Source organism: Rhinoderma darwinii, chromosome 1 (assembly GCF_050947455.1).
Source record: "Rhinoderma darwinii isolate aRhiDar2 chromosome 1, aRhiDar2.hap1, whole genome shotgun sequence".
NCBI lineage: Eukaryota > Metazoa > Chordata > Amphibia > Anura > Rhinodermatidae > Rhinoderma > Rhinoderma darwinii.
In genome coordinates this window covers 659,953,774-659,975,679 of record NC_134687.1, presented here as the reverse complement: position 1 = coordinate 659,975,679, position 21,906 = coordinate 659,953,774, and the positions used below count along the sequence as shown (strand labels likewise).

The following is a 21,906-nucleotide window of genomic DNA, read 5'->3' as shown; positions in this document are numbered from 1 at the left end:
CAATGTTTAATCATTTATACACTAACTGTTTAACAAAAACTATACCCAAATTATAAAACTATTATGTAATTTATCCCACACGGTGAACGCACAACAAAAAAAAAAAATAATATGAAAAATATAACACCAGAATCGTTGTTTGTAAGTCACATCTCCTCCTAAATATTGACGAAAAACTCATATTTACACCAAAATAGAACCAATATAAATGTCAGCCAGTCCTGCAAAAAAAATGCCCTGACACAGCTTTGTCGACGCAAAAATAAAAAAAAAGTTATGGATCTTAGAATATGGCGGCACAGAAAACAAATGTTTTTTTTTTGTTTCTTTTTAGAAAGTGATTTTATTGTGCAAAAGCTGGAATACTTAAAAAAAAACTATATATATATACACACCGTTGGTATTGCCGTAATCGTATCGACCCCGCAGAATAAAGTTAACATGTAATTTATGGCGCACGGTGAATGCTGGAAAAAAACTAAAACAAAAGATTCCATAATGTTTTTGATACATTTCCTCTGGCAAAAAATGTTAATAAAAAGTGATCAAAAAGTTGATTGTGACCGAAAATGGTACCAATAAAATCTACATCTTGTCCCGCAAAACAAGCCCTCAAACCTCTATAACAACCGAAAAATAAAAGTTATGGCTCTAGAGATGCGTAGAGTAAAAAACAGCTTGATGTGGAGGAACATTCCTTCCTGTAGCAAAACATAAAAAACTATATCAATTTGGTAACGCCGTAAACGTACTGACCCGCCAAATACATTTAACGTCATTTATACTGCACGGGAAACACCATAAAGAAAAATAAATAAATAAGGAAAATAGTTTTTTGGTCCCTAGCCTCCCAGAAAATGGAACCAATAAAAACTACAGATCGTCCCGCACAAAAAGGCCCTGATACGGTTACGTGAATAGAAAAAACAAAAAGTTATGGCACTAGTAAGGCGGTGCTGAAAAAACATTGTGATGTGCAGGTCGGAGGGGAACTTTCCTTCAGTTTCTAGAAGTGGTTATCAAGGCCCTAGTATTTGAGGACCAGGAAGGGGAGGGCCATAGTACATCTACCGGTAGCGAGGGCGCCCGTATTATATCAGGGCAACACTTTTCCTGCAAAATTTTCCAAATTACAAAGGAGAAAAAGTCCCAAAAAGGGCACTACCAAGCAAAATCCACGCTCCAAAAACTGATCTAAAACTATAATCTTAATACTAATTAATTCAGCAAAAATAACCTTTGGGGTCAAAATTCTCACTGTACCCCTAGATTAATTCCTCAAGGGGTGTAGTATCCCAAATGGAGTCACTTTTGGGGGGCTTCCACTGCCACTGTACTGGTACTACAGGGGCTCTGCAAATATGACATGGCGCCAAGAAACCAATCCAGCAAAATCTACATTCCAAAATCCAAATGGCGCGCCTTCCTTTCTAAGCCCTACAGTCTGCCCAAACAGCAGTTTATGAGCACATATGGGGTGTTGTCGTACTCGGGAGAAATTGCTTTACGAACGTTGAGGTTCTTTTTCTCCTTTTATTCCTTGTGGAAATGAACAATTTGAGCTAAAACTACGGCTTATTAGGAAGAAAAAATATTTTTCATTTTCACTGCCCAATTCTAATAAAATCTAATGTCTTAATTTCTTGTGGGGTGTAGTTTCCAAAATGGTGTATTTTGGGGGTTTCCTATGTTTTGGCACCACAAGACCTCTTTAAACCTGACATAGTGCCTAAAATATAATCGAATAAAAAGAAAGCCCCAAAAACCAAAAAAGCACTAAAATTCAATTTAAAAACAAAATACAATTTTGAAATGTCACCTTCACTTTGCTGTCATTCCTGTGAAACGCCTAAATGGTTAAAAACCTGCTGTTTTGAATACTTTTAGGGGTGCAGATTTTAAATGGGGTGATTTATGGGGAGTTCTAATATATAGGCCCCCTCAAAGCCACTTCAGAACTGAACTGGTCCCTAAAAAAAAACACAGGCTTTTGAATTTTTTTTGAAAATGTGAGAAATTGCTGCTAAACTTATAAGCCTTGTAACGTCCTAGAAAAATAAAAGGACATTAAAACAAAGATTTTTCTGCTGCCCTGCACTTTTAAACCCCCTGGATAGCAGGGGCTGTGTCCTGCACCACCAATCTTCCCAGCACACCTCAGGCGCGCTCCCAATCTTCCCAGCACACCTCAGGCGCGCTCCCAATCTTCCCAGCACACCTCAGGCGCGCTCCCAATCTTCCCAGCACACCTCAGGCGCGCTCCCAATCTTCCCAGCACACCGCAGGCGCGCTCCCAATCTTCCCAGCACACCGCAGGCGCGCTCCCAATCTTCCCAGCACACCTCAGGCGCGCTCTCAATCTTCCCAGCACACCTCAGGCGCGCTCCCAATCTTCCCAGCACACCTCAGGCGCGCTCCCAATCTTCCCAGCACACCTCAGGCGCGCTCCCAATCTTCCCAGCACACCGCAGGCGCGCTCCCAATCTTCCCAGCACACCGCAGGCGCGCTCCCAATCTTCCCAGCACACCTCAGGCGCGCTCCCAAACTTCCCAGCACACCTCAGGCGCGCTCCCAATCTTCCCAGCACACCTCAGGCGCGCTCCCAATCTTCCCAGCGCACCTCAGGCGCGCTCCAAATCTTCCCAGCACACCTCAGGCGCGCTCCCAATCTTCCCAGCACACCTCAGGCGCGCTCCCAATCTTCCCAGCACACCTCAGGCGCGCTCCCAATCTTCCCAGCACACCTCAGGCGCGCTCCCAATCTTCCCAGCACTACTGACTACTTCCGGTCTCGGCTTCCGGACATGTGATTAGAAGCAAGCACTTGGAGCGGACGGACCGGAGGGAGCGGCGGCAGCAGGAGCAGGTAAGTTATTTCTGTGTATGTACGTGTTTTAGTGTGTGATTACTACTGTATGTAAACCTACTACACTGTGTATTAGCTCAAAAAATGGCGACACACAGTGTAGGAGGTTTGAACGTTCAATCCCCTCCTTTCTCCCGGCACTAGCCAGGATAAGGGAGGGGCGATTCTGAGAGCTCACTAGAGCGAGTGTGTTTTCTCAAATTTTGCAGCATAAAGCAATGGGGTTGCTTTACCACATGCCAATGCTGCAATTTTGGGAATTGCTCCATCTAGTGACCAGTACTGGGAAATTTTATAAATTAGAATCTAATTTATAATATTTCCTGACTCGTGAAAAAATGTAAAAAATTAGAACAATGTTTAATCATTTATACACTTACTGTTTAACTAAAAAGAAACCTCCCAATTCACTTTCTAAATTCATTATTACTGACCTGTGGTAACACCTCCTGGAATTTCCTCCTCCACTTCACTGTTACACGGTGTATCGCCCCTCACCCGCTCCTCTTCATCCTCCGCTTTATTATTAGTCAGATCTTCTCCCTGATATCACATATGTAACAATTCAGTACAATACAGCAGAGAGTGCGAAGAATCTAACAGATCAACATAAGAAACCACCAAAATCTATGACCACGTCTATGACCGCAGGACCATAAAGCTCCACACCCCCCTATATAGATCTGGTATAGGGCTCAGCTTCATCTACCTGATGATTCTCTGGGACATTGTGATTTTCCTCTGGACAGTCCTGGGAATACAGAGGACTGGGACATCTGTCTGGTGGATTTCTCCTACTGGATCCATCTGTAGGAAACACACAGTGACTGAATACATGACTACTGTATATGTGTCTATATATCAGACACTTCTCTCTACACTTCTATGTTTACTGATCAGAGCCGGAATTACAAGGTTGAGGTCCTCACTACCTGTGTCGATGTTCCTGCACTTTGTAAGCCGCAGGCCTAAAGTAGACTGTGACCTACCAGAGTGAATGGCGGGGCGCTAACGGCTCCCTGCTCCGCCATAGTATTTAACTGCATCTGCGTCCTGTGGATACACATGAAAGAGGCGGGACACAGGGCGCCTCTATATCGAGAGTTCCCTACAACCAAAAAAACACTGTCTGGGTGTTACTTGATTATTAGCCTCTTACAGCCTGTGTACACCTCTGTAGGCAATATTGTCTATACATTATTATTAACCCCTTCACGACAGCCATATGGCTATATACGTTCCAACTGCTGATGCCCCGGGCAGTTGGCACATATATAAACGTTGGCAGAATGGAACAGAATTTAGTGTGTGCAGCGCTGCACTTTCATGTCTGCCGGCTCTCTCCAGAAGTGCAAGAACATCTCCCCCTTAGTTTCAGCAATCTTAGATGCCAAACCCCAGCAAATAGCACCTTAACCCCCCTGTAGAAAGTACCACACACCCCTGTAAACAGCGCCACTGAAGCTCCCTCTAGGAGCGGAATCCCTTGCCAGACTATTGCTATCATTTTTGTCCGGGAATTGTGTTCCTAGAGGGAGCCCCTGAAGTCTCAGTCCATATATGGACAGGGACAGTGATGCCAGGGACTGCTCCAGGAGTGGAATCTACAGCCTATTTAAGAGAGGATCATTTCTGAAATCGGACGTGCCACTTTAAGGGCATGTGCACACGGGGCGGATAAGCTGTAGATTTTCTACAAAGTATTTCATTGCGGGAAAATCTGCAGCGTGTTACAGTAGCAGCAATGAGGATGAGATTTCAACAAATCTCATCCACACGCTGCGGAAAAAACACGCAGAAAAGAAGTGCGGTGCAGATTCTCAATCTACAACATGTCAACATCTCCTGTGAAAATGCTGCGGAATCTCCACACAGAAAACCCGGTCAGAAGTTCCGCAGTGTTTACACGGTTATACTGACATTATATAGAAAACTATTATACTGCCGGAGTGTGCCGATGATAATACACGTCATGTAGAAAGACGATTATCGGCACACTCCGGCTGTATAATAGTTTTCTATATAATGTCAGTATAACCGAAGGTTCTCTTTAATATTACAAGTTATGGTACTAGATTCTGGAGATGGGACGGTGATCCAGAGATTTATTGTGATTTCCAGATTTGGGGTCGGGGGAGGAGTTTTCCCCTAATGAGACAATTGTCATCCACCTCATGGGGGTTTTTATCTTCCTCTGGATCGACACGGTCGGATTATAGGTTGGACTTGGTGCACTTGTGACTTTTTCCATCCTTAGTAACTATATAACACAGAATGTATGGGAAGGTTGTAACGATCGGTAACTTCTCTTGTTTTCGGTCTGTTTTAGGAGTCTATATAAACCTTCTTAAATGGTGATTATTAAAGTTAGTTTTTAGTCTCTACCCTTTACTAATCCCTTTATATGAGTCTTGAGGACACTATTTTTTCTTAAATGATTTGCAGCCATTATCGGAGACCTGCAGAAGTTCTTCGTTTGTGATCTACTAGTCTAAAGCCGGTCATACACTCTAGATGTCAGGTGAACCATCGTTCCTCCCCTCCTCCATGTACATGAACGCTCGGTCGGGTGTGTATGTGTCTTCAATAGGGGAAAGTCGCTGCCAAACTCCTCTGATAGTGACTTATCTACTAACAAAAGGATCCGGCATGTTGAATTTCCACAGCCCGATCCTTCTCTCTCCGGACATCTGACGTCCGGGGAGAGTTGGGAGGTCGCCATATACATTAGAAAGTCAGCAGGTCCGGGCGACATACATCTAATGTGTATGACCAGCTTAGCACACTGGTGGAGAGTGATGACCGGCAGTAACATACACCTGGTACGACTGCCCATCCTCCACACCACAGATGAGCGGCATGTCACAGAATATGATTGTGTTGTTCCTCCCCACAAATGTGCCCAGATGTGTAAAGTAATGGCCCCCACATCACAGATTTCCAGCAGCTGATCTCAATGTCTGTGGGGGGCTGATATTAACCCCTTCCATCATTGCTCCTTACATGTTCTGCACGGACAGGAGGTAAAGCAAGGAACGTGTGTTTGGAGCTCAGGCATCGGCCCCATCAGAAACGTCTGTCACATCCTCAGATTGTATCAGCAGAACCACAAAGGAAAACCTGTCAATCATTCTGAGTGGGCGGGGGATGCAGGACTGACAGGCTTTCTCTAGGAGTCCTTCCTGGCAGCATATAGAAGGGAACCTGTCAATCATTCTGAGTGGGCGGGGGATGCAGGACTCACAGGCTCTCTCTAGGAGTGCTGGCAGCATTTAGAAGGGAACCTGTCAGTAGGTTTGGAGCTGCTGAACCCCCAGCATGTCGTTATGTAGATGGAGTTTAGTGTTCCAAACCTGCCAACGTCCAAACCCTCCGTTTCAGCAAAAGAAGTTACAAGTTACTGAGAGGAGTCCAGGAGAGGAGTCCGGCGGGAATGAGAGCATGAACATTACACACATGAAGCCGAGGACGGTGCACCTCGCTTTACTGCGCTCGTACAGTGTGCTGCTCTGGACTTCATTTGTGACAAAGACAAAATCTGTCTGGTGAATGGAGCGCTCTGGATTTATTGGACAAATACAGGAAACATAAGGATCTAACGTGATGTGAAAAGAGCAGAAATAGTGGAGCTCCTACATTACATGTCATTGTACACACGTGTATATGTACTGAACATGATGATATTAAGACTTCAACATGGCCGCCAGTCCAGCCTGTGCCCCCAGTAATGGCCAATATATATATATATATATATATCTCTGTCTCTTCTCACCCTGTGATGTGTGCGGCCGGTAGTCCTCCATCATGACCTCCTCGTACAGATCCTTGTGTCCTTCTAGATACTCCCACTCCTCCATGGAGAAATAGACAGTGACATCCTGACACCTTATAGGAACCTGACACACACAATGATACAGTCATCACCCAGACACCTCCAGTGCTGTTACTGTAGAATTTCCCAGCATTCCCAGCAGTGTCACCTCTCCAGTCAGCAGCTCAGTCATCTTGTAGATCAGTTCTAAGATCTTCTTCTCATGTATCCGGGAGTGAGGGGGAGGCTCTGTGATGGGGCTTTGACTACTGCTCCATCCTCCTGACTCCTGGATGATGGGAGTCGTACAGTCACCCGATGTCTTCTTCACTATTGTGTACTCCTGTGTATGGAGAGAGACACTTAGGCTATGTTCACATGGAGTATTTTGCAGGAGGAATATCTGCCTCAAAATTCTGTTTGGAAGTTTGAGGCAGATTTACCTCTCCCTGCACGCCGATTTTCGCTGAGTTTTTCGCCCGCGGCCATTGAGCGCCGCGGGCATAAAACACCGCAAAATACGCTCTCTCTGCCTCCCATTGAAGTCAATGGAAGGTCAGAGGCAGAAGTGCCCGAAGATAGGGCATGTCGCTCCTTTTTCCCGCGAGGCAGTTTTACTGCTCGCGGGAAAAAGCCGCCGACGCCTCCCATTGAAATCAATGGGTGGCATTTTCGGGCCGTTTTTGCGACGCGGTTTCCGCGTAAAAAAACTCGGCAAAATACTCCGTGTGAACATAGCCTTAGAGAACTGAACACAGTATTCCCCCCTCAGTAGAAAGAGGGAGATTGTAACCCCGCTGTATAGAGCTCTAGTGACCCCACATCTGTAATACTGGAGACCTCGCCTACATAAGGACATTGAGAAAATAGAACGAGGACAAAACTAAATGGACCATGTGCTCTCCTCCTGCCGTCATCTTCTATGTTTCTATATAGAGGTCATCCTGATCCTCCTGGTTCCTGGTCATTCTCATTGCTCTACATTACTATTGCTGCATTGGTGACATGACACATAACTGACCATATTGGTGGCTGATCTTCAGCTTTTCTGCTGGTGGCTTCTTAACGTCACTTGGAAGGTCTGGACGCTGTTATACAGGACACTGGATTCTTCCTATTATGTATTGTCCCTTCCCTATGTGGGACTTGTTCTATAATGTAGAAAAGTTTACCTCTCCGCTCAACAGGTAGATGATCTCCAAGGTGAAGTCTAATATTCTTCTGCTCATCTCATTCCTGTCCTTGTCCATCCTTGGTGGGTCACTCAGGAGAAGGAGCGTTGTGGAGGAGAAGATGAGAAAACTGGAGGAACTGGTGGATCTAGTAGACGTCTTTATGAAGAGAGGAGAAGATGGAAATCATACAGGGGACAACATCATGTGTGACATACAGAACCTCACTTATTCATCATGGAGAGAAACATCTTCTCAGAGCCGTCACCACATGGAATAAAGGGGTATTCCCAACATGGACATTTCTCCACAGGATATGCCGGAAATGTCTCATAGATGCGGCTCCACCTCTGGGTGGCCTTGTTAGGTGGTTCCTGTAACTCCTATAGAAGTGAATGGAGAGACACAATCTGCTCAGGTCCTCCTGCTATATAATATGCTGCCAACAGATCAGACGGGTGGTCAATGTGACAGATGTCCTTTATGAATTAATACACCCCTAATATAAGTTTTTACAGATATTAGAAGTTACCCCAGAGACATCTACAATTCGTATTTATTACTGTATTCCCCTCTTCCTTGTAGATTGTTTTACCGGATAGTAACTCTGTTCACATCTGAATGACAGAAACTAACCACGGTTCATGGAAACCGGCCGCCCAGTGTGTTCGAATGGTAGGTCGTGGCCGTCCAGTGTGTATGTACGGAAGGTCCCAGCTGACCAGTGTGTACGTATAGAAAGTCCCCGCAGTGAAGTGTGAGGGTATGTTCACACGGCCAAATTTCAGACGTATACGAGGCGTATTTTGCCTCGTTTTACGTCTGAAAATAGGGCTACAATACGTCGGCAAACATCTGCCCATTCATTTGAATGGGTTTGCCGACGTACTGTGCAGATGACCTGTTATTTACGCGTCGTCGTTTGACAGCTGTCAAACGACGACGCGTAAAAATACAGCCTCGTCAAAAGAAGTGCAGGACACTTCTTTGGACGTTTTTGGAGCTGTTTTCTCATAGACTCCAATGAAAACAGCTCCAAAAACGGACGTAAAAAACGCCGCGAAAAATGCGAGTTGCTAAAAAAACGTCTGAAAAGCAGGGTCTGTTTTCCCTTGAAAACAGCTCTGGATTTTCAGACGTTTTTGTTGACTACGTGTGAACATACCCTGAGGAAGAAGCATGTATTGTGCTGTGTGTGCAGGATCTCTGCATTATCTTATCACTTAGGAGACTTCTGTAAAGTGTGACCTGTCCTCCGCCTTCTACATTACTCTGTGCTCCTCCTTCTAGACCTGTCCTCCTTCTACATTACTCTGTCCTCCGCCTTCTACATTACTCTGTGCTCCTACTTCTAGACCTGTCCTCTGCTTCTACATTACTCTGTGATCCTCCTTCTAGACCTGTCCTCTGCTTCTACATTACTCTGTGCTCCTCCTTCTAGACCTGTCCTCTGCTTCTACATTACTCTGTGCTCCTCCTTCTAGACATGTCCTCTGCTTCTACATTACTCTGTGCTCCTCAATCTAAACCTGTCCCCTGCTTCTACATTACTCTGTGCTCCTCCTTCTAGACCTGTCCTCTGCTTCTACATTATTCTGTGCTCCTCCTTCTAGACCTTTTCTCTGCTTCTACATTACTCTGTGCTCCTCCTTCTAGACCTGTCCTCTGCTTCTACATTACTCTGTGCTCCTCCTTCTAGACATGTCCTCCACCTTCTACAGTACTCTGTGCTCCTCAATCTAAACCTGTCCTCTGCTTCTACATTATTCTGTGCTCCTCCTTCTAGACCTGTCCTCTGCTTCTACATTACTCTGTGCTCCTCCTTCTAAACCTGTCCTCTGCTTCTACATTACTCTGTGCTCCTCCTTCTAGACCTGTCCTCTGCTTCTACATTACTCTGTGCTCCTCCTTCTAGACATGTCCTCTGCTTCTACATTACTCTGTGCTCCTCCTTCTAGACATGTCTTCTGCTTCTACATTACTCTGTGCTCCTCCTTCTAGACCTGTCCTCTGCTTCTACATTACTCTGTGCTCCTCTTTCTAGACCTGTCCACCACCTACGACACAGTAGACCACACCCTCCTGATACAAATTCTCTAGTCGCTTGACATCACAGACTTGGCCCTCTCCTGGATCTCCTCATACCTTACCAAATAAACATTAATATCTCACACTAGCACACCACCTCGTCGTCCCACCCTCTGTCTGTTAGTGTCCTATGACCCTTAGTCTTCTCCATCTAAACTTTTGGTCAAATTTACCGCTCTGGTCTTGATGTTCCCTCCATGCTATCTAGAGTGTATAACAGTTATCTTCTCCTTCACCTCCCGCTACCTAGAGATCAACATGGAGCAAACTGAATCATCTTTACCCCATTTCACTCACTCCCCTCACCAGAACTATCAATCACAGTTAATGGCTCCACACCTTTCCTCGTCTCACAGGTCGCTGCATATGTATAACCCTTAATTTCAAATGGCACAGCCAAGCACTTCCCACTTCTTGCTGCCTCCACCTCATAAACCCTCTAGAAGTCAGTCTTTCCTCACCCTCGAGCAGACATAAATGGTAGTACATATACCTTCATCATCTACCACCGTCTAGACTAATCCACCATCCTCCTCTGTGGCTTTCCATCTAACACTATTGCATCCCTCCTACCCATTCTCAACTCTGCTGCAAGGGTAAATCTACCTCTCCCCTCATTCCTCCTCTGCGGTCACTGGCCACCCATTACCTACTAAATTAAGTTAAAAATATTAAAAATGACATGCAACGCTGTCAACGTCCTGTCCCCTCCATACATCTGTGCCCTAATCTGCCGATACCTAGCCACATGTAATATCCTGTCTACTACCTGTCCCCTCTATAAAACTCTGCCCTAACCTCCCGATACCTACCCAGACGTAATCTCCGGTCCACAACATGTCCCCTCCATACATCTGTGTCCTAATCTCCCGATACCTACCCACACGTAATCTCCTGTCCACAATCTGTCCCCTCCACACATCTCTGCCCTAACCTCCCGATACATACCCAGACGAAATCTCCCGATACCTACCCACACGTAATCTCCTGTCCACAACGTGTTCCCTCCATAAATCTCTGCCCTAATCTCCCGATACCTACCCACACGTAATCTCCAGTCCATAACCTGTCCCCTCCATACATCTCTGCCCTAATCTCCCACATATCCGTGACCGGAGCATCTGCTTTCAGCATGGACGTCTGGTGCCCGGAGGCAGCCGGAGCGGATGATCGGTGCGGGGTCCGGGTGTCAGACCCCCACAATCATATACTGATGACCTATCCGGTGGAGATCATCACTTGTCCGATGCTTCCTATAATGTACTGGGAAAGAGAAAAAACAATTGTGGGCTGGAATAGCGGAAAAAGCAGTGATACCTGTTGTTTTTTGTGTTTCGTTTTTGTGGCGTTTACCATGCGGTAAAAATGACTCGTTTACTTTATTCTCCGGGTCAATACGATTACGACGACACCAAATTTATATATTTATCTTCTACAAGGAAAGAACGAGTTTTTCAAACAATAAAACCGTTCTGCGTCGCCGCATTGTGAGACATTTTATATTTCCGGTGATTGCGCGGTGTGAGGAGTTTTATATTTCCGGTGATTGCGCGGTGTGAGGGGTTTATATTTCCGGTGATTGCACGGTGTGGGGGGTTTATATTTCCGGTGATTGCGCGGTGTGGGGGAGGGGGGTTATATTTCCGGTGATTGCGCGGTGTGGGGGGTTTTATATTTGCGGTGATTGCGCGGTGTGAGGAGTTTTATATTTCCGGTGATTGCGCGGTGTGAGGGGTTTATATTTCCGGTGATTGCGCGGTGTGAGGGGTTTATATTTCCGGTGATTGCGCGGTGTGAGGTGTTTTATATTTCCGGTGATTGCGCGGTGTGAGGGGTTTTATATTTCCGGTGATTGCGCGGTGTGACTGGGGGTTTAATATTTCCGGTGATTGCGCGGTGTGACTGGGGGTTTATATTTCCGGTGATTGCGCGGTGTGAGGGGTTTTATGTTTCCGGTGATTGCGCGGTGTGAGGGGTTTATATTTCCGGTGATTGCGCGGTGTGAGGAGTTTATATTTCCGGTGATTGCGCGGTGTGGGGGGTTTTATATTTCCGGTGATTGTGTGGTGTGAGGGTTTTATATTTCCGGTGATTGCGCGGTGTGAGGGGTTTTATATTTCCAGTGATTGCGCGGTGTGAGGGGTTTTATATTTCCGGTGATTGTGCGGTGTGGAGGGTTTTATATTTCCGGTGATTGCGCGGTGTGAGGGGTTTTATATTTCCGGTGATTGCGCGGTGTGGGGGGTTTTATATTTCCGGTGATTGCGCGGTGTGGGGGGTTTTATATTTCCGGTGATTGCGCGGTGTGAGGGGGTTTATATTTCCGGTGATTGGGTGAGGGGTTTATATTTCCGGTGATTGGGTGAGGGGTTTATATTTCCGGTGATTTGGTGAGGGGTTTATATTTCCGGTGATTGGGTGAGGGGTTTATATTTCCGGTGATTGGGTGAGGGGTTTATATTTCCGGTGATTGGGTGAGGGGTTTATATTTCCGGTGATTGGGTGAGGGGTTTATATTTCCGGTGATTGGGTGAGGGGTTTATATTTCCGGTGATTGGGTGAGGGGTTTATATTTCCGGTGATTGGGTGAGGGGTTTATATTTCCGGTGATTGGGTGAGGGGTTTATATTTCCGGTGATTGCGCGGTGTGAGGGGTTTATATTTCCGGTGATTGCGCGGTGTGGGGGGGGGGTTTATATTTCCGGTGATTGCGCGGTGTGAGGGGGTTTATATTTTCAGTGATTGCGCGGTGTGAGGGGGTTTATATTTCCGGTGATTGCGCGGTGTGAGGGGTTTATATTTCCGGTGATTGCGCGGTGTGAGGGGGTTTATATTTCCGGTGATTGCGCGGTGTGAGGGGGTTTATATTTCCGGTGATTGCGCGGTGTGGGGGGTTTTATATTTCCGGTGATTGCGCGGTGTGGGGGGTTTTATATTTCCGGTGATTGCGCGGTGTGAGGGGGTTTACATTTCCGGTGATTGTGCGGTGTGAGGGGTTTTATATTTCCGGTGATTGCGCGGTGTGAGGGGGTTTATATTTCCGGTAATTGCGCGGTGTGAGGGGTTTTATATTTCCGGTGATTGCGCGGTGTGAGGGGTTTTATATTTCCGGTGATTGCGCGGTGTGAGGTGTTTTATATTTCCGGTGTGGGGGGTTTATATTTCCGGTGAATGCGTGGTGTGAGGGGTTTATATTTCCGGTGATTGCGCGGTGTGAGGGGTTTATATTTCCGGTGATTGCGCGGTGTGAGGGTTTTATATTTCCGGTGATTGCGCGGTGTGAGGGGTTTATATTTCCGGTGATTGCGAGGTGTTTTATATTTCCGGTGATTGCGCGGTGTGAGGGGTTTTATATTTCCGGTGATTGCGCGGTGTGAGGGGTTTTATATTTCCGGTGATTGCGCAGTGTGAGGGGGGTTTATATTTCCGGTGATTGCGCAGTGTGAGGGGGGTTTATATTTCCGGTGATTGCGCGGTGTGGGGGGTTTATATTTCCGGTGTGGGGGGGGTTTATATTTCCAGTGATTGCGTGGTGTATATTTCCGGTGTGTGGGGGGTTTATATTTCCGGTGATTGCGCGGTGTGAGGGGTTTTATATTTCCGGTGATTGCGCGGTGTGGGGGGGGGTTTATATTTCCGGTGATTGCGCGGTGTGAGGGGTTTATATTTCCGGTGATTGCGTGGTGTGGGGGGTTTATATTTCCAGTGATTGCGCGGTGTGGGGGGTTTATATTTCCGGTGATTGCGCGGTGTGAGGGGTTTTATATTTCCGGTGATTGCGCAGTGTGGGGGGGTTTATATTTCCGGTGATTGCGCGGTGTGGGGGGTTTATATTTCCGGTGATTGCGCGGTGTGGGGGGGGGGGTTATATTTCCGGTGATTGCGCGGTGTAGAGGGTTTTATATTTCCGGTGATTGCGCGGTGTGAGGGGTTTATATTTCCGGTGATTGCGCGGTGTGAGGGGTTTATATTTCCGGTGATTGCGCGGTGTGAGGGTTTTATATTTCCGGTGATTGCGCGGTGTGAGGGTTTTATATTTCCGGTGATTGCGCGGTGTGAGGGTTTTATATTTCCGGTGATTGTGCGGTGTGAGGGGTTTTATATTTCCGGTGATTGCGCGGTGTGAGGGGTTTATATTTCCGGTGATTGCGCGGTGTGAGGGGTTTATATTTCCGGTGATTGCGCGGTGTGAGGGGTTTTATATTTCCGGTGATTGCGCGGTGTGAGGGGGGTTTATATTTCCGGTGATTGCGCGGTGTGGGGGGTTTATATTTCCGGTGTGGGGGGTTTATATTTCCGGTGATTGCGCGGTGTGGGGGGTTTTATATTTCCGGTGATTGCGCGGTGTGAGGGTTTTTTTATTTCCGGTGATTGCGCGGTGTGGGGGGGGTTTATATTTCCGGTGATTGCGCGGTGTGAGGTGTTTTATATTTCCGGTGTGAGGGGTTTTATATTTTCGGTGATTGCGCGGTGTGAGGGGTTTTATATTTCCGGTGATTGCGCGTGTGAGGTGTTATATTTCCGGTGATTGCGCGGTGTGGGTGGGTTTTATATTTCCGGTGATTGCGCGGTGTGAGGGGTTTATATTTCCGGTGATTGCGCGGTGTGGGGGGTTTATATTTCCAGGGTTGGGGGGGGTTTATATTTCCGGTGATTGCGCGGTGTGAGGGGTTTTATATTTCCGGTGATTGTGCGGTTTTATATTTCCGGTGATTGCGCGGTGTGATGGGTTTTATATTTCCGGTGATTGCGCGGTGTGGGGGGGGTTTATATTTCCGGTGATTGCGCGGTGTGAGGGATTTTATATTTCCGGTGATTGCGCGGTGTGAGGTGTTTTATATTTACGGTGATTGCGCGGTGTGAGGGGGGTTTATATTTCCGGTGATTGCGCGGTGTGAGGGGTTTTATATTTCCGGTAATTGCGCGGTGTGGGGGGGTTTATAATTCCGGTGATTGCGCGGTGTGGGGGGTTTATATTTCCGGTGATTGCGCGTGTGAGGGGTTATATTTCCGGTGATTGCGCGGTGTGGGTGGGTTTTATATTTCCGGTGATTGCGCGGTGTGAGGGGTTTATATTTCCGGTGATTGCGTGATGTGAGGGGGGTTTATATTTCCGGTGATTGCGCGGTGTGGGGGGTTTATATTTCCAGGGTTGGGGGGGTTTATATTTCCGGTGATTGCGCGGTGTGAGGGGTTTTATATTTCCGGTGATTGCGCGGTTTTATATTTCCGGTGATTGCGCGGTGTGATGGGTTTTATATTTCCGGTGATTGCGCGGTGTGGGGGGGTTTATATTTCCGGTGATTGCGCGGTGTGAGGGGTTTTATATTTCCGGTGATTGCGCGGTGTGAGGTGTTTTATATTTCCGGTGATTGCGCGGTGTGAGGGGTTTTATATTTCCGGTGATTGCGCGGTGTGAGGGGGGTTTATATTTCCGGTGATTGCGCGGTGTGAGGGGTTTTATATTTCCGGTAATTGCGCGGTGTGGGGGGTTTATAATTCCGGTGATTGCGCGGTGTGGAGGGGTTTATATTTCCGGTGATTGCGCGGCGTGAGGGGTTTATATTTCCGGTGATTGCGCGGTGTGAGGGGTTTTATATTTCCGGTGATTGCGCGGTGTGGGGGTTTATATTTCCGGTGATTGCGCGGTGTGAGGGGGTTTATATTTCCGGTGATTGTGCGGTGTGGAGGGTTTTATATTTGCAGTGATTGCGCGGTGTGAGGGGTTTATATTTCCGGTGATTGCGCGGTGTGAGGGGTTTTATATTTCCGGTGATTGCGCGGTGTGGGGGGTTTTATATTTCCGGTGATTGCGCGGTGTGAGGGGTTTTATATTTCCGGTGATTGCGCGGTGTGAGGGAGTTTATATTTCCGGTGATTGGGTGAGGGGTTTATATTTCCGGTGATTGGGTGAGGGGTTTATATTTCCGGTGATTTGGTGAGGGGTTTATATTTCCGGTGATTGGGTGAGGGGTTTATATTTCCGGTGATTGGGTGAGGGGTTTATATTTCCGGTGATTGGGTGAGGGGTTTATATTTCCGGTGATTGCGCGGTGTGAGGGGTTTATATTTCCGGTGATTGCGCGGTGTGGGGGGGGTTTATATTTCCGGTGATTGCGCGGTGTGAGGGGGTTTATATTTCCAGTGATCGCGCGGTGTGAGGGGGTTTATATTTCCGGTGATCGCGCGTTGTGTGGGGTTTTATATTTCCGGTGATTGCGCGGTGTGAGGGGGTTTATATTTCCGGTGATTGCGCGGTGTGGGGGGGGGGTTATATTTCCGGTGATTACGCGGTGTGAGGGGTTTATATTTCCGGTGATTGCGCGGTGTGAGGGGGTTTATATTTCCGGTGATTGCGCGGTGTGAGGGGGTTTATATTTCCGGTGATTGCGCGGTGTGGGGGGTTTTATATTTCCGGTGATTGCGCGGTGTGAGGGGTTTATATTTCCGGTGATTGCGCGGTGTGGGGGGTTTATATTTCCGGTGATTGCGCGGTGTGAGGGGGTTTATATTTCCGGTGATTGTGCGGTGTGGAGGGTTTTATATTTGCAGTGATTGCGCGGTGTGAGGGGTTTATATTTCCGGTGATTGCGCGGTGTGAGGGGTTTTAGATTTCCGGTGATTGCGCGGTGTGAGGGAGTTTATATTTCCGGTGATTGCGCGGTGTGAGGGGGTTTATATTTCCGGTGATTGGGTGAGGGGTTTATATTTCCGGTGATTGGGTGAGGGGTTTATATTTCCGGTGATTGCGCGGTGTGAGGGGTTTATATTTCCGGTGATTGCGCGGTGTGGGGGGGGTTTATATTTCCGGTGATTGCGCGGTGTGAGGGGTTTTATATTTCCGGTGATTACGCGGTGTGAGGGGTTTATATTTCCGGTGATTGCGCGGTGTGAGGGGGTTTATATTTCCGGTGATTGCGCGGTGTGGGGGGTTTTATATTTCCGGTGATTGCGCGGTGTGAGGGGGTTTATATTTCCGGTGATTGCGTGGTGTGGGGGGTTTTATATTTCCGGTGATTGCGCGGTGTGGGGGGTTTTATATTTCCGGTGATTGCGCGGTGTGTGGGGGGTTTATATTTCCGGTGATTGCGCGGTGTGTGGGGGGTTTATATTTCCGGTGATTGCGCGGTGTGAGGGGTTTATATTTCCGGTGATTGCGCGGTGTGGGGGGGGTTTATATTTCCGGTGATTGCGCGGTGTGAGGGGTTTTATATTTCCAGTGATTGCGCGGTGTGAGGGGTTTTATATTTCCGGTGATTGCGCGGTGTGAGGGGGTTTATATTTCCAGTGATTGCGTGGTGTGGGGGGTTTTATATTTCCGGTGATTGCTCGGTGTGAGGGGTTTATATTTCCGGTGATTGCGCGGTGTGGGGGGTTTTATATTTCCGGTGATTGCGCGGTGTGGGGGGGGGTTTATATTTCCGGTGATTACGCGGTGTGAGGGGTTTTATATTTCCGGTGATTGCGAGGTGTGAGGGGGTTTATATTTCCAGTGATTGCGCGGTGTGAGGGGTTGTATATTTCCGGTGATTGCGCGGTGTGAGGGGTTTATATTTCCGGTGATTGCGCTGTGTGGGGGGTTTTATATTTCCGGTGATTGCGCGGTGTGAGGGGTTTATATTTCCGGTGATTGCGCGGTGTGAGGGGTTTTATATTTCCGGTGATTGCGCGGTGTGGGGGGTTTTATATTTCCAGGGATTGCGCGGTGTGAGGGGTTATATTTCCGGTGATTGCGGGGTGTGGGGGGTTTTATATTTCCGGTGATTGCGCGGTGTGAGGGGTTTATATTTCCGGTGATTGCGAGGTGTGGGGGGTTTTATATTTCCGGTGATTGCGGGGTGTGGGGGGTTTTATATTTCCGGTGATTGCGCGGTGTGGGGGGGGGTTTATATTTCCGGTGATTGCGCGGTGTGAGGGGGTTTATATTTCCGGTGATTGCGCGGTGTGGGGGGTTTTATATTTCCGGTGATTGCGCGGTGTGAGGGGTTATATTTCCGGTGATTGCGGGGTGTGGGGGGTTTTATATTTCCGGTGATTGCGCGGTGTGAGGGGTTTATATTTCCGGTGATTGCGAGGTGTGAGGGGGTTTATATTTCCGGTGATTGCGCGGTGTGAGGGGTTTTATATTTCCGGTGATTGCGCGGTGTGGGGGGTTTTATATTTCCAGTGATTGCGCGGTGTGGGGGGTTTATATTTCCGGTGATTGCGCGGTGTGAGGGGGTTTATATTTCCGGTGATTGCGCGGTGTGAGGGGTTTTATATTTCCGGTGATTGCGCGGTGTGGGGGGTTTTATATTTCCGGTGATTGCGCGGTGTGGGGGTGGTTTATAGTTCCGGTGATTGCGCGGTGTGAGGGGGTTTATATTTCCGGTGATTGCGCGGTGTGAGGGGTTAATATTTCCTGTGATTGCGCGGTGTGAAGGGTTTTATATTTCCGGTGATTGCGCGGTGTGGGGGGGGGGGGTTATATTTCCGGTGATTGCGCGGTGTGAGGGGGTTTATATTTCCGGTGATTGCGCGGTGTGGGTGGTTTATATTTCCGGTGATTGCGCGGTGTGGGGGGTTTATATTTCCGGTGATTGCGCGGTGTGGGGGGGGGTTATATTTCCGGTGATTGCGCGGTGTGGGGGGGGGTTATATTTCCGGTGATTGCGCGGTGTGAGGGGGTTTATATTTCCGGTGATTGCGCGGTGTGGGGGGTTTATATTTCCGGTGATTGCGGGGGGGTTATATTTCCGGTGATTGCGCGGTGTGGGGGGGTTTATATTTCCGGTGATTGCGCGGTGTGAGGGGTTTATATTTCCGGTGATTGCGCGGTGTGGGGGGGGGGGTTTATATTTCCGGTGATTGCGCGGTGTGAGGGGGTTTATATTTCCGGTGATTGCGCGGTGTGGGGGGTTTTATATTTCCGGTGATTGCGCGGTGTGGGGGGTTTATATTTCCGGTGATTGCGCGGTGTGAGGGGTTATATTTCCGGTGATTGCGCGGTGTGGGAGGTTTATATTTCCGGTGATTGCGCGGTGTGAGGGGTTTTATATTTCCGGTGATTGCGCGGTGTGAGGGGTTTATATTTCCGGTGATTGCGCGGTGTGGGGGGGGGGGTTTATATTTCCGGTGATTGCGCGGTGTGAGGGGTTTTATATTTCCGGTGATTGCGCGGTGTGAGGGGGTTATATTTCCGGTGATTGCGCGGTGTGAGGGGTTTTATATTTCCGGTGATTGCGCGGTGTGGGGGGTTTTATATTTCCAGTGATTGCGCGGTGTGAGGGGGTTTATATTTCCAGTGATTGCGCGGTGTGAGGGGGTTTATATTTCCGGTGATTGCGCGGTGTGGGGGGGTTTATATTTCCGGTGATTGCGCGGTGTGAGGGGTTTTATATTTTCGGTGATTGCGCGGTGTGGGGGGGTTTATATTTCCAGTGATTGCGCGGTGTGGGGGGGTTTATATTTCCGGTGATTGCGCGGTGTGAGGGGTTTTATATTTTCGGTGATTGCGCGGTGTGGGGGGGGGTTATATTTCTGGTGATTGCGCGGTGTGGTGGGGGGGGTTATATTTCCGGTGATTGCGCGGTGTGAGGGGGGGGGTTATATTTCTGGTGATTGCGCGGTGAGGGGGGGGGGTTTATATTTCCGGTGATTGCGCGGTGTGGGGGGGGGGGGTTTGTGGGGTGAGATGTAGATTTTGTGGGTGACATTTTGGGGACTTTTTATTCCCTATGTTGGAGAATCGCGGGGACCATAAACAGCGACGTTCACATGTGAATTATTTTTGCCGGTTATAACTTGATAGTTAATAATTTGGATAATAACGGATGCGGCGATTCCGTTACTGATTATTAACATTTACATCATTTATTGTAAAAAAACAAACAAAAAAAACCCTCTTACAATGTCTTACTCTGGTGACCGGTCGGCATCGCGCACTTTCTTCGGAGGACAGAGGAAGCCGCTATTCTAACTGATCAGAAGCCGCGGTCGCTATTAATCACGGCATCTGAGGGGTTACACGGCCGGGATTGCGCTGTCTCCGGTCTTGGCGGTTGCAGGCGGCGGTCAGAAGTCGTGTACGGTGCCGGCTCCGATCCTTCTAGTGTGACGGCGCACGTCCAACATAATACTATAGATCTGATGTCACCAAGGGGATAAACCTCCTGTATTTCATATTAACAGCGATAATAATAAATAACGATAATCACCAGCACTGTGACGGACAAAAACGCACCAAAACCGCACAGAAATAACCTCATGTAACCTTACCTTACTACTGCATGATGGGAAATCTCCCGACTGACAACAAAGAGAACACTAAACAACAGCGGTGAGCGGAATCATGTACACCCGCCCGGCGCTGCTCCACCCCATACACGGAAACAGGACCTGTGATGACGTCACCACCATGTGACCGGGGGGAGGGCATAGAACTCCGCCCTCAGGTCACGTGCACAGCGCAGGAGCCCCGCTCCCTCACAGAGATCCGCCCCTGATGTCATGTGATCCGTCTTCACAGATCCTCCGTCCATCGCTCATTATTCCCACTTCAAATCTCCTACCTTTAATGCCGCGGTCACGTGATCACCGCCTCTCTCTTCTCTAATAAGCTCCGCCCCTCCCGCTGCGGTCACGTGGTGGTGCCGTCATCACAGGTCCTTCATCCACCACGTTTCTCCTCTGATAAGCTCCGGCCCCGGTCGGTGGTGGTGACGTCATCACAGGTCCTTCAGCTTTTGCTGTGTATGAGGTAGAGAGCAGCGCTGGTCGGGTGTTCTCTCTGTTATCAGTCACCCCTGTATGAGTGTGTATACAGAGAGCTGTCAATCATTGAGTGACCCCGCCCACTGGACTCCTAGCCGGGATGTAACCCCTCCAGTGCCGGCCTCTTTGGGGTAAGTGGTTATTTCGGATGTTTTGCGGGACGAGTCGTATTTTGTAATGACATAATATTCGGGACATACAACTTATTCACTGACTTTTATACATTTCTTGTTCATGTCGTTCACCGTGTGGTTTAAAGAGGCTCTGTCACCAGATTTTGCAGCCCCTATCTGCTATTGCATGTGATCGGCGCTGCAATGTAAATTACAGTAACGTTTTTATTTTTTTAAAAACGAGCATTTTTGGCCAAGTTATGACCATTTTTGTATTTATGCAAATGAGGCTTGCAAAAGTCCAAGTGGGCGTGTTTAAAGTAAAAGTCCAACTGGGTGTGTTTAAAGTAAAAGTTCAAGTGGGCGTGTATTATGTGCGTACATCGGGGCGTTTTTAATACTTTTACTAGCTGGGTGTTCTGACGAGAAGTATCATCCACTTCTCTTCAGAACGCCCAGCTTCTGGTAGTGCAGACACAGCCGTGTTCTCCAGAGATCACGCTGTGTCGTCACTCACAGGTCCTGCATCGTGTCAGACGAGCGAGGCCACATCGGCACCAGAGGCTACAGTTGATTCTGCAGCAGCATCGGCGTTAGCAGGTAAGTCGATGTAGCTACTTTACCTGCAAACGCTGATGCTGCTGCAGAATCAACTGTAGCCTCTGGTGCCGATGTGGCCGACACGATGCAGGACCTGGGGCAGGAAGTGAGTGACGTCACAGCGTGATCTCTCGAGAACACGGCGGTGTCTGCACTGCCAGAAGCTGGGCGTTCTGAAGAGAAGTGGATGATACTTCTCTTCAGAGCGCCCAGCTAGTGAAAGTATTAAAAACGCCCCGATGTACGCACATAATACACGCCCACTTGAACTTTTACTTTTCAACACGCCCACTTGGACTTTTACTTTAAACACGCCCACTTGGACTTTTGCAAGCCTCATTTGCATAAATACGAAAATGGTCATAACTTGGCCAAAAATGCTCGTTTTTTAAAAATAAAAACGTTACTGTAATCTACATTGCAGCGCCGATCACATGCAATAGCAGATAGGGGCTGCAAAATCTGGTGACAGAGCCTCTTTAAGGGAATGTTCACACGCGGTG

The 21,906-nt window shown here is 48.0% G+C and overlaps 1 protein-coding gene across 2 annotated transcripts in view; it reads right to left on the bottom strand.

The window, feature by feature from the left end:
- The window catches only part of LOC142664365 (uncharacterized), a 196,449-nt gene extending 189,617 nt beyond the window's left edge, over window positions 1–6,832 (bottom strand). Inside the window, exons 1-3 of one of the 2 annotated variants that reach the window (XM_075843434.1) lie at window positions 6,640–6,832; window positions 3,577–3,674; window positions 3,302–3,410 (exon numbers count right to left, since the gene is read on the bottom strand). In XM_075843434.1, the coding sequence (XP_075699549.1) occupies window positions 3,302–3,410; window positions 3,577–3,674; window positions 6,640–6,724 (292 nt within the window). In that variant the 5' untranslated portion in view covers window positions 6,725–6,832. The remainder of the gene's footprint in view (window positions 1–3,301; window positions 3,411–3,576; window positions 3,675–6,639) is intronic. The other variant, XM_075843425.1, reaches the window with a different exon arrangement.
- Between the last annotated feature and the right edge of the window lie 15,074 nt (window positions 6,833–21,906).